Source organism: Pygocentrus nattereri, chromosome 19, assembly GCF_015220715.1.
Source record: "Pygocentrus nattereri isolate fPygNat1 chromosome 19, fPygNat1.pri, whole genome shotgun sequence".
Lineage (NCBI taxonomy): Eukaryota > Metazoa > Chordata > Actinopteri > Characiformes > Serrasalmidae > Pygocentrus > Pygocentrus nattereri.
This window is the reverse complement of record NC_051229.1, coordinates 5,744,595-5,762,488: the sequence shown is the minus strand read 5'-3', so window position 1 is coordinate 5,762,488 and position 17,894 is coordinate 5,744,595. Positions and strand designations below refer to the sequence as shown.

General features: G+C 41.0%; 1 protein-coding gene across 1 annotated transcript in view; it reads right to left on the bottom strand.

Annotated features, from left to right (window-relative positions):
* Positions 1-11,955, bottom strand: part of nyap2b (neuronal tyrosine-phosphorylated phosphoinositide-3-kinase adaptor 2b) — a 31,128-nt gene extending 19,173 nt beyond the window's left edge. The window contains exons 1-2 of the mRNA XM_037530861.1: positions 11,392-11,955; positions 3,577-3,776 (exon numbers count right to left, since the gene is read on the bottom strand). Of these exons, the coding sequence (XP_037386758.1) occupies positions 3,577-3,755 (179 nt within the window). The 5' untranslated portion in view covers positions 3,756-3,776; positions 11,392-11,955. The remainder of the gene's footprint in view (positions 1-3,576; positions 3,777-11,391) is intronic.
* Positions 11,956-17,894: the final 5,939 nt, after the last annotated feature.

The window sequence follows — 17,894 nt, the reverse complement described above, 5'->3', positions numbered from 1 at the left end:
AGGGAATTATATAGAATTCCAAGCACCACAGAAGAGCTCGTCCTCACAGTCGGTTTTAACTGCAATAATCTCTACATGACTATGAAATATATTAATTTAAATGACAAAGAAAATAAATAAATATAAAATATATAATGAAAGTTTCGCTTTCTTTATAAGGAGTCGTGTCACTGGTGTCACTGCGTAACAAAACACCTCTTATTTTGAAATAAATTCACACCGATGACGTCGCTCGACCTCCTTTTATCTGTTTTCTGAGGATCTATGAAGAAAAGCACATGGTGAGTCCACCGTGTCTTTCAGTTCTCAGAGATTTTCTCATCCAGCTCGTGACCTCATACGAAGTTTTTAGCTGACGTCACTGGTGCGACCCACTTTATTCTGAGGTAAATGTGAAAAAATGGAAAACAAATGGATGAAATCACATTTTTCAGTGGATGTTCAATCATTGACAACATCTGGTTTGGTGCTCTGTATCAGCCGTTTACTAAAATGCATCTTTTATTTGAACTGTCACTGGTGTTGCCTTTCTTACATGTAACACTAATGACGGCTGCCAACACCAGTGACGCCTATGGATGGATAGATTAAAAAGGGTGGACGTTTCTGTAGAATTACCCACAAAATGTGGATATATCAGTCCAGTAAACCAGCCTCACCTAAACATTCTGCTCTTCCTGAGTTCAATATATACGTATTAGTCCACTATCTGTCTAATCGTCTGTCTTAACATCTGTCTGATGCTGATCATTTTTAAGCAATCATCTTCTAAAATCATGAGATCACGGTGTAACCCTAGTTATCATATACGGAGCTTTTATTCCAAGTGATTTTGGAGCATTTCTATTGGTCCATTCATCATAAAGCGTTCAAGGGAGCTGAAAATATTACATTGTCTGGAAACTGTTCTGGTGCTGAGTTTATCCGGGCTCTGTACAATCAGCAGAAAAAGAGTTTCCACCCCCAAAACCTGCATTTATTATCCAGTTATTAATATCAAGCCTTATTATTCAGTAACTGTTATGCATTATTTAGCAACTACTGTGAAGTGTAGGTTTGTATGTTATGTAATTTAACGGGTTAAAGTACTTATTCCTCATTAAGGGCAGTTTTCTGAAAGACGTAAACAGTAAAAGCCTGCAGACGAGTTGCCGCTGCGTTCTGCCTGCGGTGGCGAGTTCACTGCGGTTAGGGAGGATTCCTCGAAAGCGCAGGGTTACGTCATCATCACACAGCTGAGCCAAGCACAGCAAGGAAGGTGCATTAAGGAGAGCGCGACTAGAGTTCCTTTAAGAGGACAGACCGATGTGCTTTACGCCGATTACAGCTGCTCTGTGTTAGTGTGCTTCACTGGAACTGCTTGGGCGACAGTTTGACTCACTTTACACCAGTTTGCCTTGCATAATTCAATTATAGAGGTGTAAACAAAGTCGTTCAGAGTGGTGTGGTGTGAAATGCTTGATTCTAGAGACTCTTTACAGCGGTGGTGATAGGAACCAGGGGTCACTATGTCTACAACACGAAAATATAGTCATTTTCTTTACTATCCAACACAACCAGTGAACCTACACTAGTTTTCTATGTGATATTTATGATGATAGAATAGTGATACATTTGAAAAGACTGTTTTCCCTCACAACGCCCTGAATGTACACCCCACCATTACTGGGTTATAGGCCAAAAAAACATGTAGGAAAGCATGTTTCAGCCACATATCCCAGCAGCTTATTCATAACCATTTCATCTAATAACTTTGTGTGAGGAAACTTTTAGAGGCCAGATGTCTGGTTCCTAGCACCACCACTGAATTGACATCTCAGCCATTGAAAATTGATGGCATACTCTGACTATTATCACAATATATCAACCTCTTTATAACAGCCTCTTGATTCCAGCCCAGAAATGTTACTTGTCTGGGAAAACTGCCCATAATAGTTGCAAAAAGTCCCCACACTGTTAGAAATAAAGGTCCTGTTCAGGTACATTTTTTTACAGCAGTGGTTTTAAGGTCAGATTGTGTTTTTTCAGGTGAAAAGTTGGTATTTGTACCTTTTCATAACCGAATGTTTTAAATCAGAACAGTAGAATTAAAGCCTGGAGGCTTTATGGTTCAGTTATGTTCCCTGACTAAAGGTACTGAGATGTACCCTTGAGGGTCCCACCCCAGGGACAAGAGGGTCCCACCCCAGTTACAGTTTAGTACCTTTTTTTCTGAGAATCTCAACGCAATGTTCAAACTATAACAGCGGTAAAGCACTAAGTTTGAAAGAATCTAGATAAGGGCACATTTTAGCAAGCGCTTCTGCGTTTGTACAAGCAGACGGTCATGTAACAGTTTTCTGCTAATGACTTTAAGACTTTTTGCCATCCTTTAAAAAACAATATCTTATAAAATTGACTGACATAGCTATACTATGAAATCCACCTACAGAATAACGTTTTTCTATGAGCCTCGTTGTAATTCATGTCGATACAGTGAAGAGAAAGTGTCTCGTTGCTGATCGTGAAATCATACGTCCCTTTCAGCACCACCTTGACTTTCACCACCAAGGACACGAGTCGTGGACAAGAACGAGGCCTAAATATGTCCAGCTCTGAAAAATGAATCAACCTCCAAAGTGAGGTGAACACACTCTCGCTCGCCGTCCACACCGTGGCACCGTGCCAAAGCCAGAGGGAAGCAGAGTGAGGAACTGAGGGGAACTCCATCAGGACCTGCTAGCATCCACTCGGTCAGATATATATGCGCACAATGCTTATCGCTGCTGTCGGAACAAAACCTTGTAGCTCTGTTTTTGTCGTTTTTCAGTTTTTGACATAATTTGAAAATGCCTGCTGTTCTTTACATTGTGTGTAAGTTTCATGCTGAATGGATGAAAAGAAACGGCCCAAAGTGACTTGGGAAAAATTCTGGTTCCATTGACTTACATTAAAATGAAAGTAGGTTTTTTCCCTCTCCTGGAACATTACCATTTTTAAGATATGAACCCTAATACATATAAAATCTTTATGGATTTACAGCTCTTGTCGTCATCCTGTAATCTTTCTCCATTTTTTTTAGCTTCCTATTAATTATTAGCATCATATTAGAATCTTTTTTTATGAATGTATTTTCAGACAAATTGGCTTAATACTATTGAAACCATTGATTCTGAACTGAACTGCAGTGTATGTGTGCTCTCACCACATGAGTACTCGTGTGCCTTACAGTCTTAAAAATGATGGTTCTGTAAGGGTTCGTTAGTTTAAAAAAATAGTGCTATAAAGAACCATGAACACTCAAAGAACCCTTTGCATGATTAAAGCGTTCTTCGCATCATTAAACGGTTCTTCAGATTGATTGAGAATGTACGAAACGGGCTCTTCTGTTGTTTTCATGACAAGCCTGTGACAATAAAAGAACACTTTTTGGTGCTATATAGAGCCCTTTTTAAAAAGGGTCTGTATAGAACCATATAACACATATTCTCCATCGGTCTGATGAACCCTTCTCTATAGCACCATGGATCCCTTAAAGAACCATCAAGTGTATAGTGTAGGCTATTATATGTTGGTCTGCAAAGCTCACGCACTGACCTTTTAACAGCTTCTTCCTGCTTTCTCTTCTTATCGTTTTTCTCCTGAATGCTGGTCCTGCTCTTCTCATTCCACACGTGGTCCAGGTTCTGAGTGACCAGGCCGTTATACGCTCTCAGACCGCTGTCTTCAACATACTGGAAAAATAGCAACGTTTCTTCCTCTTTGGCGCTCATCATGGTTCATACCGACTGGACATTCTGCAAATACAACAAGCATCAGTTAATATATATTAATATATAATCGCTATTGTTGGAAGAAAACCTCGTATCTCCAAAATGGTAACTTTACAGGAGAAGGAAAAAGTTTTACAAGTCATTTTGAGCCGTTTCTTTTGGTCCATTCATCATGAAATTTACACATAATGTGAAGGGTAAAAGGTATTTTCAAATTATGTCAAAAACTCAAAAACTGAAAAATGGGTATATAAAAATGTATAGGTACATATTGCTGTTGTTGGAACAACATCTTGTATCTCCATTTTTGTCATTTTTCAGTTTTTGACATAATTTGTCAAAACACCTTTTACCCTTCACATTGTCTGTAAATTTCATGATGAATGGACCAAAAGAAATGGCCCAAAATGACTTGGTAAAAAGTCTGGTTCCATTGACTTACATTAAAAGTAAAGTAGGTTTTTTCCTTCTTCTGTAAAGTTACCATTTTGGAGATACAAGTTTTTTTTCCGACAACAGCCATATATTAATACTTATACACTACATACTTGTATGTATATAAGGCCACCCTAAACACATAACAGAGAGAATTATTCAGATCTGAAGCAGCTTGATTTTCTCTTCTCTCTCAAAGATGAAAGCTTTAAGTGCTGTTTATCTGATGGGGACAGTTTTGGTGTCTACCAGGTCTTCCAGGTGATTGCTAGGAGCCCCATGAGCCATCATTATCCATTATAAACGAAATGTATGGGTGGTCTCTCACTTTTGCACAGTACTGTAGCACTTCCACTAACCATTTTATTGGAAACCCACGCCTAGTGTGTTCGTTTATTGGCCACTATATTGGAAACTCTACCCTTATAGGTCCACTGTATAGGTGTACAATTACAGGCTGTAGTGGACCACCACTCTGTGGTCAGAAACCCACAACTGGTGAAGGGATAGAGGATGTCTAACACAAACTGTGCATCACCAGATAAGCTACAGTCTGTAACCCTGCATCAGCAAGGTGGAGCTACAACAGAGGGGTTTCTAATAAAGGGGCCAGTCAGAGCATAAGTGATAAACACTGTCACTTCCTGTGCCGGGGAGAGTGTTGTGGTAATAGTTGCGTCATTATGACCACCAGAAGTTGCATCATCCTCTCTTGGGACCACAGTTAAGGAAAAACAGCAGCAGTGCATGCAGATCAAGCCTCCCTGCGGTGAAACGTAGTGCTGGAACAAAGAATCTCTCTCATGAGTGAGAAAGTGAGCTGATAAGAGGCAGGCACAGTTCTGATCCCCCTGAGACTCGTGTTCTTTCTTCGTCCTAGAAGTGACTCTCGCTAACCCATTTGTGTGCACGGTGTGATTGTTTCTGAGCTATTTTAGCTGGGCCCGTGGTGGATTATGGTGCGCATACGTGAGTATTCTGGGTCAATGAGATTCTTCTGTCAGCACAGGCTTGTTCTCACGCTCAGGGTGATGGGCTTCGGAGTGGTCACACATACAAAGAGGCCGTTTAGGAGTTGGACTGCTTCTTTGCAACTTATAAGGCCTCGTTTGGTGTAAGAGTTTGATGTAGTAAGCTCCCCGGACAAAGTATTATTCACCTTGCGTGTTTAATGTGGTGACTCATTTTTGGCCGGGGAGCTTGTGAATACAAATCATTTCACTTCCAGGCAAGAATAGCTTCTAGAAATCAATGCCGGTCCTTCACAACCAATTTCTGAAAGAACATTGTGAGCTTTGAAACACGCCGGTGGTCCCTGTCCGCCAGTTTCGTCTTTCAGCCAGAATTCTGACGAGAATTTCCTGTAGCCTGGGATTTTTGCCATTGCTGATCAGCTACTTCCTTCACATTGTGGCCTTTAAAACACACCCAAAAGCAATCACTCCTTTCTGCCAGTCATTAACGTCTGCTTTGCAACCCATTTTCCATACACTGAATGAGACATTCGCTGCACTGTACCACCTTTTCTCAATCTATGAATCCTGTCACATACCTCACAGGTATTTAAAGCCTGGTCATCCTCGTGCTACCGCCTTAAACACACAAGGTTATGTAAGCACTGTTAAGGTTTTTAAAAGTGCCTCCTAACAACCACCTGGACGACCTTGTAGACACCAAAACTTCCCTCATCAGATAAACAGCACTTAAAGCTTTGATCTCTGAGAGAGAGGAGAAAATCAAGCTGCTTCAGATCTGAAAACATCCACAGGTGTTTCTGTCCATCCTTCCACTGTGGGAAGACCACTCAACGCTATGGGTCTGAAAGAATGTGTAGAGAAAAGGAGACGGATGCATCAAACAAAGAAGCTGAACAACAGACTGACCACCCCAGATTGCAGACCTGAACACCACGGAACGTGTTTGATTACTTCAGAAAACGATCAACCAGCTTCTAAGACTGAACTTTGGAGGTGTGTCTGCAGATTTATTTGAGGAACTGAAAGCGAGTCTCCTGAAAAGAGTGGAAGCTGGAATACAGGGAGAGAGTGGACACAGTAAATACTGATATTGCGATGATGTATTTAGTTGTTGAAGCTTCTGTGTAATTTTCTCTTAAATATGTATTTTCTGCTTCCATTTAATGGCCTTTTTGACTGGAAATGAAATGAAGGTCTTTCAGTTAGCTTAGTATCAGTCATTACTGTGTTGTTATATATTTTATTCCTGTGGAAAACATGCACACATTTGAGTCAGGGCATTTCTCTCGATGAGCATGAACGCTGCGTTTGCAGCACTGCAGTCATGAGCAGTTTGAATAAACTGCAGTGTCCAGTTTTAAGCCTTCTGCCCGCATGTGTTTGTGTTTACGTGTTTATTCTCACTCATATATGTGTCGTGCAGCAGTGCGGAGTGTGTGTGTGGGCGTGGAAGCGTGATACACATCTGCAGTGTGGAGGGAGAGCCGTTATGTAGGTCAGTGTGTGCAGAGTGGCCCGAGACCGCGAGCATGTTTGTTTATGTGTGAGAGGAGGGATGGAGGAGGGGGCAACGAGGGCAGCCAGATGGGAATTACACGGCCATCTCTGAGACCAGCAACTGTGCAGCATCTTCTACGTCCCTTATCTGCGATTAACCCTTTAAACTGCAGTTAGACACGTAAAGCCTTACTTCTCTGTATCTACTGTGAATGATTCAGTATCTGTTATACATTTTTCAGTAATTACTATGAATTATTTAGTATCGACTATGAATTATTCAGTATCTACTATTAATTATTCAGTACCTACTATAAATTACTCAGTATTTACTATGAATTATTCAGTACCTACTATGGATAATTTAGTATTTACTCTAAATTACTCACTATTTACTATCTATTATTGAGTATCGACTATGAATTATTCAGTACCTCCTATAAATTATTCAGCATTTAATATGAATTATTCAGTAATTACTATTAATTATTTAGTACTTACTATAAATTACTCAGTATCTACTATGAATTATTCACTAACTACTATGAATTATTCTGTATCGGAATTATTCAGTATTTGAATTATTCAGTGCCTATTTTAAATTATTCACTAACTACTATGAATGGCCATGTAATTGAGCTCTAATTACTATGAATTATTCAGTACTTACTATGAATTATTCTTTAACTACTATGACTCAGAATCTGCTTTGAATTATTCAGTACCTACTACAAATTATTCTAGAACTACTGTAAATTATTCAGTACCTACAGTTATTAACACCTACTATGAATTATTCAGTGCCTATTATGAATCATTAAGTACCTGTTATGAATTATTCAGTATCTACTGTGAATTAATCAGTATCTGCTATGAAATGTCCAGCACTTACTATAGTTATTCAGTATATAATATGAGTCATTCAGCATCTACTATGAATTATTCTGTAGCTACTGTTTAGTAGCTATTATACGTCGTGTATTAACTACTAAGAAATGAATGTGTAAGATATGAGAGTAGATTGAAGACTGGACTCACATGTGGTCCCATACATTTACCCCTTTAATGGCCTCCAGGCCTCCATTCCTCCATCCTAATAACTTAAGAATAATAAAAATTTCCCTTGCTTTCCATATAATCACTGACTAACAAGCTTAATGATGTAATGAGGAATTTAAAAGATAAACAGTTTGATTAAAGTCTAATATATTCCTTATTAGAATGAATCAAATCAAAATAACAGCTTAGAGTTTAAAGGCTTAACCGATTTAATGTCCAGGATGTGCCAGAGGTTCTGTGCATCTATACCTTTAGAATATTTCCAATTGACAATATTGTGCCATCACTACAGTTATAACAATGTAATTACTGAATAATAAGCTTAGGATTCAGACGCCTGGGAATTTAGGTGGTACCAAATAGCTGAGTTGTGGTCAAAAGTGGGTGAGAATGTTTATGCTTAGGGTCTTTTACTGTTTGTTATACCCCATCAAGACAGTAAGAGCTCATATGGCTTTACTCTCATAGCTAAGTAACTTACTACACATCAGTTACATAGTAGTTACTGATTAATAAGGCAGATTAAAACGGAATAATAAGTCTATATCCTTAGCAAAAAAGGTTCTTTATAGTACCAAAAAAATATTCTTCAACATGTGACAATACTGGAGCTCTTTTTTCTTCCACTTAACCCCTTAAAATCCCAGGGTTATTACATACTCAGGCTTATTATTCAGTAAGTACAGCGACTTCACTGCAAACTGGCCGAGCTGTTCCTAGGTTATAGAAATGTGTAATAAAACTTTGCACCCTGGCCATTTAAGAACCCTATTTAACAGGTTTTAGAGCATTTCAACCATGCAAAGAACTGTTTAAACATTTGCAGAGTTCTTTGAGAGTTCATGGTTCTGTGTATTACCAATGCATTTAGCAAAGGACCCATGATAAAGGCTCAAACTGAATTTGATTATGTGCACAATTTTCTCTTTTTGGTGCTCGGTCCACCACAAACACAGCATGTCAGCCCCTCAGGACAAAAAGTTTGGTCGGCCCAGTGTAGAGTTTAAGGGGTCAACCTGGCTGCACTGAAAGAAATGATACACTGACTTTACTTGATTCAGATTTGCGCATCATTTCCATGTGAATAATGTATATGAACAATTGTTCATATAATAATTAGCACTGACTGTTTGTTCATGTGTGCAGGTTTGAATCAGGGAAACTCAGTGCACCCCTTGTTTCAGTGTGTGATGGTGTTAGAAGTCACTATTCCAGCGCCCTCCTGACGGCTGCCTGACTTTAAGCCCCGGAGACGTTTGCTCTCATTAATCCTGTAAGCCAGCCGCTCCGCAGCCGCGGAAAACCAGCCTGTTTATCGCTCCTTGCAAAAGCTCTGCACCTCTTCCCTCCTCTCTCTCTCCCAGGCTCCTCTCTTTCTCCATCTACTTTATTACCTCGTCTAACCCTCCCTCCGCTCTGTGCTGCACTTCACCTGCAGCGCTCCGCTCTCCGGGTGCAGCGTAGAGTTTCTAAAATTGGAGAAGGTGACTCGCAAGGCATGTAGCTAAGCAACAGCAAGCCAGAGAGTGACAAAGGCTGCGGGAGGTGGACAGAACGAGCAAGAACGTGGCTCAAAGGTGAAGGATTGAGGTGCAGAGGCCAGCCAAACAGCTGCATTTCTGGACAAAGTTGGTGGGCGCTCCTAAAAGTGAAGGTTCCTAAATGGTTTTTGGCTTAGATGTACAGTACTTGGCTTAGGAACAGTCTTTAATTGGTGGATCTTCATGTTTTGTGGACCTTCTTTACACATCCAGTCTTCACGCTTGCACATCTCATTTACCGAGTGGATCTTTAAAGAGCAATCCATTAAAATGTTCTTTAGGGCAGAGATTCTCAAACTGGTCCTCAGGGATCCCAAGATGGACACATTTTGTGGACCATCTAAGGACCAGCTTCAAGGTTCTTCAAAGGTTCTTTAGTAAAGGCCATGTTCTGGGAAACCATAGAAGAAGCACTTCACTAAAGAACCTTTCAATTGTAGGTTTGTTGGTGAACTGAACCTTTTCAAAGTTTCTAGGAAGGTTCCTTTTGTAAAGAACCTTGGCATTGTTTGAAAGTTCTTTAAACTTTTAAAAGGTTCTTCACACTCAGAGATTCCTTTTTTGAAACATGGTTCTGTAGGGAGGAGATGGCATTGTGAAGAGCCCTTTGTGGAGCCTTATTGTTTAGAGCATATATAGAACCCGTAAGCGGTTCTTTGCAGGTTACATCGTTTTTCACTGTTGAACGTGAATCTGTCTATGTAGCACTTAAACGGGTTCCACTATTACTACAAGTCATTGCACAGGTCTTGTTGCTTCCACCGAAAGGTTCCATTGCTTCTGTTCAAAGGTTCTTTAGGGAAGCAAAAGTGGTTCCTCTCTCTTAAAAGCATATGCCACAAAGGCTTTCTCTGAATGATGCAAGAGAACCATGCTTAAAAAGATGTTTGTAACCATGAGGAACCTTTCTAAATCATCACATCATATCAACGTTCTCTAGAAACTTTCTAGAACATTAACATTATGTAGAGGGTCCTCTTTATAAAGATTCTTCACACTGACAAATCTCATTTATGTACAATGGTTCTTTAAAGAACTGGCATTTGAAAGGTTCTTTAGGGAACCGAAAGTGGTTTATTTACAGCATTGTGTAAAGAACCCTTTCTGGCACTTTTCTTTTTAGGAGCGTTCTGTGGCATTTCTCCAAAGAACCTTTCACAACTCAGCAATTGATGACCAGGTTTAGTAGCTAAAACCTGTGCTGGACTGAGGGGTGACCACCCACGTTCTAGCTACAATTCATAACATATTGAGGAATCTGTTGGTGGAAGAGTTCTGCAAGTGAAGCATGAAGTCATACTTAAAATTGAAGGCGACAAGGTTTCTTTGGAGTAATGCTTTGGAAGAACCACTAAAGAACCTTTTATTTGTGTGGTTACAATTGAAACTTTTAAAGAACCCTTATTTGAACAGTTCTTCAGGGAACCAAATGTGGTTCTGCTATTTGAAAAACCTTCTTTGGCACCTTTTTAAAGAGGTACGATTGGCTAACAATGTCTAGTAAGAACTATACTCATAGCAAAAAGGGTTCTATGTACTACCCAAAAATGTCCCATAACTTGTAGTAAACCATTCTGAAGATGTATAGAACCATGTCTTAAAAAAAAAAACTTATCTAAAGAAGCATATACAACAGGTGTCCCCCCCCACCTCCCAACAAACGGTTCTTCAAGGGTTCTTTAGTGAAGGCAATGGTTCTACATAGAACACTATATAGGACATTTCAAGAACCATCTGAATACATACATGGTTCCTTGCATGGTTAAATGGTTCAAAACCTGATGTATATGGTTCTTAAACAAACTGGGGAAAAATGGTTCTTAATAGCAAAAAAAACGTGTTCCACTACTGCTACGGGTCAAAGAACCTTTTTGCGGTACTATATAGAAACATTTATGCATGCAAGTTGTTGTGGTTGTATGTATATAACCACTGTATTTACTAAGGAACCACTTTTTGTTAAGGTATTACATAATGTTCAGTTGCTTAGCAGCAATAATGCAAAGCAACAACGATTCAGAACAGCATGCACATAGTAAACACTTCAAAACTAACTTTACTTAACAGTAAAGTTCTTCCAGTGTTCTTTTGCAGTATATTGGCGGTTCTGAGAAGATGTTTAGCACTTACTGCTGGCTGTGGTGCACACCTGTCCAGGTGAATCCACTGCAGCCTCACAAACTGGGACAATGCATGGAAGAAATCCTGAGAATCCAACTCTAGTCCTGCAAGAAGAACACTGGCCATTGTAAAGTCAAAGAGCTGACCATAGAAATCCTTGGGCTTCAGGAACCAAGTGGACCAGGTAAGCAACTGGAGCTCAAGTTACCCAGCCTGCAGCCCCTTCTCCTGAGCAGCTGAAGACTCTAGAGTTCCCTGGGTCTGTGCAAAACTTAATGCAAGTCCAGGAGATGCTCTGACCCACCTACACCAGGCTGGACATCGGAGCACCATCTGAGAAACCTAAAAGCATCTTATTCCACTTCCTTTCCTGCAGAGCGTACGTCGTGCTGAAGCTCAGAAAGCAAGAAAGATCTTAGAACAGAAGGTAAAACAAGCTCCTGAAAGAAAGTCCACATGCATCTGTTTCTAAACCAAATATCCCTCTGCGTGCGAACACAGGGCATCTCGTTCTAGGATGCTCCTCTACGTGTGGATGCCACAACAGATTAACTCGAGCACCAAAAACACAAAGAACACGCCTCTATCCCTCCTCCTTTTCCTTCTCTCCTCCCTCCCTCCCGCTCTTCGGCTCCTCCACTCATTCGCCGCTCGCTGCTCTGCTGCCTTCAGCACCGCGGACAGCTCCCTCTAAGCTCTGTTGTTGTTGTTAACAGGCCGTGGGCTGTAGTAAAAGAGGCGGTGCCAAGCTCATATGTCAATCATAGGCCAGTGGGCGTGCCCCTGGCTGATAAACACTGCCAGGGTGTGACCTCATTAGGCTCTGGCAAGTGTGAGCCAGAGCCACTCCCAATCTCCCCAACTAGTAAACAAGACCGCCAGCAAACACACACACACACACACATACACACACTGATGTGCACGCATCCATTCTCTTTCCTCTCTTTTCCCTCACTCTCCAACCAAAACACAAGTTTTTTTGTTTGTTTTTGTCTCTCTTGTTGTGTTGCAGCATTTTTGTGCTTCCGGAAAGCGACAATGGAGTTTAATGAATAATTTAAGGCTTCACTGGGACACAGTGAAAAGGCCAGGAACACATCATGTGTCATCAAAACTGTTTTCTTTAGATAAAGATAAAGGGAAACACATAAAAGAAAAGAGAAATAAAAGACAAAACAGAGCGTATGAGGTTTGTTTATGTGATGGATGGCGCTCGGCACAAGGCAGGAGGCGGACGGGGGCTTGTTCTGATGGATTATCACTGTCGACACAAAGGGATAAGGGGGGCAGTGATCTGTTGTTTTGCACAAGTCCCTCACTGCCCCCCCCCTCCTTTTTTCTATCCACTTTCCCCCCTCCCTCCCTCCCACCCTTCCGCCCTCCATCCCTCCATCCCTCCATTTGTGGGCCTGTTCCTGAACAAGCACCCAGCAGAGAGGAATAAAAGGAGGGGGCTGAACTGTGTCAGCAGCCAAAAAGGATCTGTTTACTCACAATGAGGAGGCGACAGTGCTTCTGAAAACATTACACAGCTTAACGTGACCTCTCTTGAGATGAATTTGGTGGGGGGGGCTTTCATATTCACGGTCAAGGGAGAACATCCCCTACGTGTTTTGCTGAGTGTGCACAAAGTGGCTCACAAAGGCTAGCATGACCTCTCACCTTTTGCTTTGTGCTGACCTCAAAGGAACAGTTTAGAGTTGGTGACAAAGGTCAGTGCACCAGGTTAATAAGCCCTAGGGGTCCGTGAAGACCTGAGGGGGCTTGTATAGAGGTAGCTTTAACAGATAAAGCAATATTTTGGTTAAACAAAAATATTAATTCCCATATTTGGCCCTTTACCTCAGCCAAGATACGTTCGGTGTCTGAGCTGTGCTTCTTTAGTTTTGCACTGTAGCTGTGAGGCTAATGTTGCTACCAAGAAATAGAAGCTTACAGCACCCAGATTAGCATTGCATGCTAAATCATGATCTCAAATAGGCTTGTTTGTGTGCTTTCTGACACTAAATGCAACTCTATTATGTTTAAAATGGACAAAAGTATGTTATAAGTGTGACGTTTAGAGCTTATCCTTTATTATGAGCCATACATCAAAAGACCTTCACAATAAAGCTCATCTCTGCTGACACCCTTATGATTTCAGCAGTGTGTTATGCGCTAATCTAACAGCATGAAACTTGCAGCTTGTAAAAGACGTTCTATTTTTTATGTTCAGGTTTGTACATATGTATATTAACACGTATTTTACCATGCAGCTTTTTGTTTAACAGTAATTCTGCTGCTTTTTTCCCTCTGACAGAAACATATCGGTCAGACAACTGCTCATATTCAAAACATGAATGGTTGATCCGCTTTCAGTTCCTGAGGTAGTCCATAATCATACACCTCACCGTTAGGATTTGGTTGGAAACAAAAGGTTTACACTCTTAAAACATCCAATAAAAAAAAATTGTGGTGTCCGGGCAGCTACAGTCAAGCTCGCTCTCCCATTTGTTAGGACTTCAGGAGCTGAACTGAAGGCCTTACACACTACGCTCTTAAAACGACGGCTCTTTAGTAAAGGGTTCTTTAGTAAAGAAAATGGTTCTATACAGCACTATAAACACTCAAAGAACACTTTGCGTGATCAAATGGTCTTGAAAGGGTTCTTTAGATTGATGGATAATGTGCTGTAGATGGTTTTTCTATTGTTGCAATGTCAAGCTTGTAACAATAGACAACAACATTTTTGGGTGTTTTACAGTACCAGCATAATTAGGAAGTGACAGTTACAAAGTCACCTTACATTAGGACCAATTTCTGGGGGTGTAACATGGAGCAATAAGGAAGCGGATGCACGTGCTGAGAAAAGCATAATTTATTTGGGACAAATCCTTAAGCACAGTCGAGACAATCCAGGTTCAGGGAGCCAATATGGATAGAGTGGGGAACAGACATAATGAGGAACACAGAAATCCGAACACTTAACAAAACACTTCGAACTATACAATACATGCAACAAACAATACATTCAAAGACCAGCAAACACAAGCGACAAACACAGGGATTAAATACAAACAGGGATAATGACAGAAAACAGGATACAGGTGGAAAACACAGGTGGCAACTATCAGGGATGGAGTCAGAAAACAAGGGGGCTGGACTGGGACGGAATCAAAACAAAGAAAGCATGTGGACTAGACCAAAACAGAGAAGCACATGGAAGACTGGGAGGGGCCAATCATGACAGGGGGAAAAAAACACCTTTTGGAAGTTCTAGAACAGTCATTGACTGTCCATGTGAACAGTAGTCTAATGAGGTTTGAGTCAGTTAGAAATGGTGAATGGCAGCAGCTCTGTTTGCTTGTCTGGCCTGTTTAGGATGTTATTTTGCATACATGTGTGACTCGCCAAGACAAACTTCTTGAATATGTGCTGAAAAAGTTACTGTAAATCTGATACAAGGGAAAATATATGGTAACGTCTATAACAAGTTTCAAATTGTACATATGCACTGTCTTTTACAAGCTTCAGATATTTGTGTTTGATGCAGAGCAGCCAAATATTCAATACTCCAGCATTAGCTAAACACTAACATATTATTAGAAATCCCATAGGGGAGCTATAGACATGAGTGTTATCTTAAAGATGTTTTTGTATGTTTCAGGACTGAGTTTTGATATTTATGCACCAAACTAAAGGCCTAGCTGTGATAGTCAGGGTTCACCACGGGATTTAAGCATTCGGTTTGCACAACGCTGATTTGTGTGTATAAGCTTCTGTTGCCTTTTAGCTGCTCAAGCCTCACAGCTTCAGTGCAAAACACGTCTTGGCTGATCGACTACATTTGTGTTAAGGGGGGAAAATGTGTGTAAATTAGATTTTTAGCCAAGCCATCTCTGAGTTAACTAGATTTGAGACTGCCTGGTTGCTCTCTGCAGAATGAGGTCATTGAGTAGTGGTCCATTTTTTTTTTTTTTATCATCCTCCATGTGCAGATAGGTGTGGACCATGCAGACCGGTGGATGAAGAGAGGCCATTTAAAAGATGACAGACTCTCATTAAACTTTCACAGCACCTTATTTCCACATCCATGGCTCGCCCACCAAAGTGGGGCACCAGTTATGTTACCTTTACCCCACCCAGACCACTCAGACTGGCATTCTAGGTCATACATTTTATCTACTTTACTCACAAAAGAACAAGCCCACCCATGCCACCAAACCTCAGTTTTTTAAATGCAAGTTGCAATGTGTGCACATAACATAATGAATAGATCAATAGAAATGAATGTATGTTAGCATGCTCTATAGTGAAAGTGGAATTCCACTTATTTTTCTAAATTTCTGCATAAATGGTTAAGATGTAGACAAAGCCGTTTACAGTGATTTGGTGTGAAATGTTCAGTCCTAGAGAAACTTACTGAGTCAGAATTGTTCACAGTGGTGGTGATAGGAACCAGACGTCCACCTCTAAATGCACCCTCACAGAAAGTCATGTCTGATGTCTAAAACAAGGTTTTACAGTAGTTCTGGCCTAAAGCGTATTTTGTGAAATGTGTTCATAGTGGAGATGTACGTGCAGGACATTGTAAAGTGCAAAGAGTACTTATCTTTTCAGGTTTACCACTATTTTACCATCACTTGGGGCAGTCGTGGGCTCAAGGTTAGGGAACTGGGCCTGTGACCAGAAGGTCACCGATTTGATCCCCAGAGCCAACAGTACGTGACTGAGGTGTCCTTGAGCAAGACACCTAACCCCCAACTGCGCCCCTGGAGCTGCAGATAGGGCTGCCCACTGCTCTGGGCAAGTGTGCTCACTGCCCCCTAGTGTGTGTGTGCTTGCAAGTGTGTATGTGGTGTTTCACTTCACGGGTGGGTTAAATGCGGAGGTGAAATTTCCCTGTTGTGGGACTAATGAGGGTCACTTAACCTTAATCATCTACAATACATATAAAATTAATTTTACTTTAATCAATAAAATGGCTATATTTATGTGACCTCTGAAGAAATCTGAGTGAGTTTTTCTACAATGAACTACACTCACCAGCCACTTTATTAGGTACAAATGTTTGTTAACACAAATAGCTAATCAGCCAATCACACGGCCACAACCCAGTGCATTTAGGCATGTAGAGGTGGTCAAGACAATTTGCTGAAGTGCAGACCGAGCATCAGAACGGGGAAGAAAGGGGATTTAAGGGGCTTTGAACGTGGCGTGGTTGTTGGTGCCAGACGGGCTGGTCTGAGTATTTCAGAAACTGCTGATCGACTGGGATTTTCACGCACAACCATCTCTAGGGTTTATAGAGAACGGTCCAAAAAAGAGGAAATATCCAGTGAGCGGCAGTTGTGTGGACAAAAATGCTTTGGAGAATGGACAGACTGGTTCGAGATGATAGGCAACAGGAACTCAAATAATCAACCAAAATCTCTTTCACCTTGTTGAAAGTCTGCCATGAAGAATTAAGGCAGTTCTGAAGGCAAAAGGGGTCCAACCTTTCACTAGTGTACCTAATAAAGTGGCCGGTGAGTATATTTCACATCAAACCGCTCTGAATGACTCCTATATATGTTCTGGATTTCGTTATAACAGTGGGGATTTGTGGTTCTGAGTGAAAAATTCATGGTTCAATATTCATAATTAGGAGACAGGAACTGTTCCAATGGGTTAAACATAAAAATACCTGTGTAAAATGACACATACAGAGTGTTAAAGCACCTTGTTAACACATTAACATGAACATGCACGCTCCCCACCCCCACGGCCACGAGTTAACACGTCTGCTCTAGAAGGCAAACCCCACAGTGAAGGTGAAAACAGGGGGTTGGCACCATAATCCCCTAAAACAGTCAGGGCGGCCGAGTGGAGCCAGAGGTTTTAGGCCACTGTAAGCCATTAAATCCACAGTTTTCAGGGGCACAAGTGATGGTTAATGCCACCGCAGACAAAATGCTGCCGTGTGATTTGCGCTCCCTAAAAGCAACCCAGAGGCGACTACACTCTCAGAAATAAAGGTAGTAAACTGTATCTGGGGCAGTGCCCCCTTGTCACTGGGGTGGTTCACTCAGTGGTCCATCTCAGTACCTTCAGTCAGGGAACGTAACTGAACCATAATCCATTTAAATGATCTGTTCTAAGCTGTACTGACTCCACACACCCCGCCTCGCCTCCAGGCTTTTATTCTACTGTTCTGTTTTAAAACATTTGGTTATGAAAAGGTACAAATACCAACTTTTCACCTGGAAAAATTTACTTAAGGTGCACAATTGGACCTTAATACCACTGCTGTACCTTTGAGGGAACATTTACATTGTCTGTGCCTTGATAAATTAAAAATGTACCTGCACAGATCCTTTATTTCTGACTATGTACCAAAATCTTGCTCTGAGGCTTCTTTTTTTAAGAGCAAAGACAGCAAGCGTGCTCAGATCAGTCAGGTCTGTCATTAGTCCACAGAATTCAGGACTTGTTTATCTAAAAAAACTATAAAAATACATATCAAATACATGTCAAACCACATGGCCAAGTCC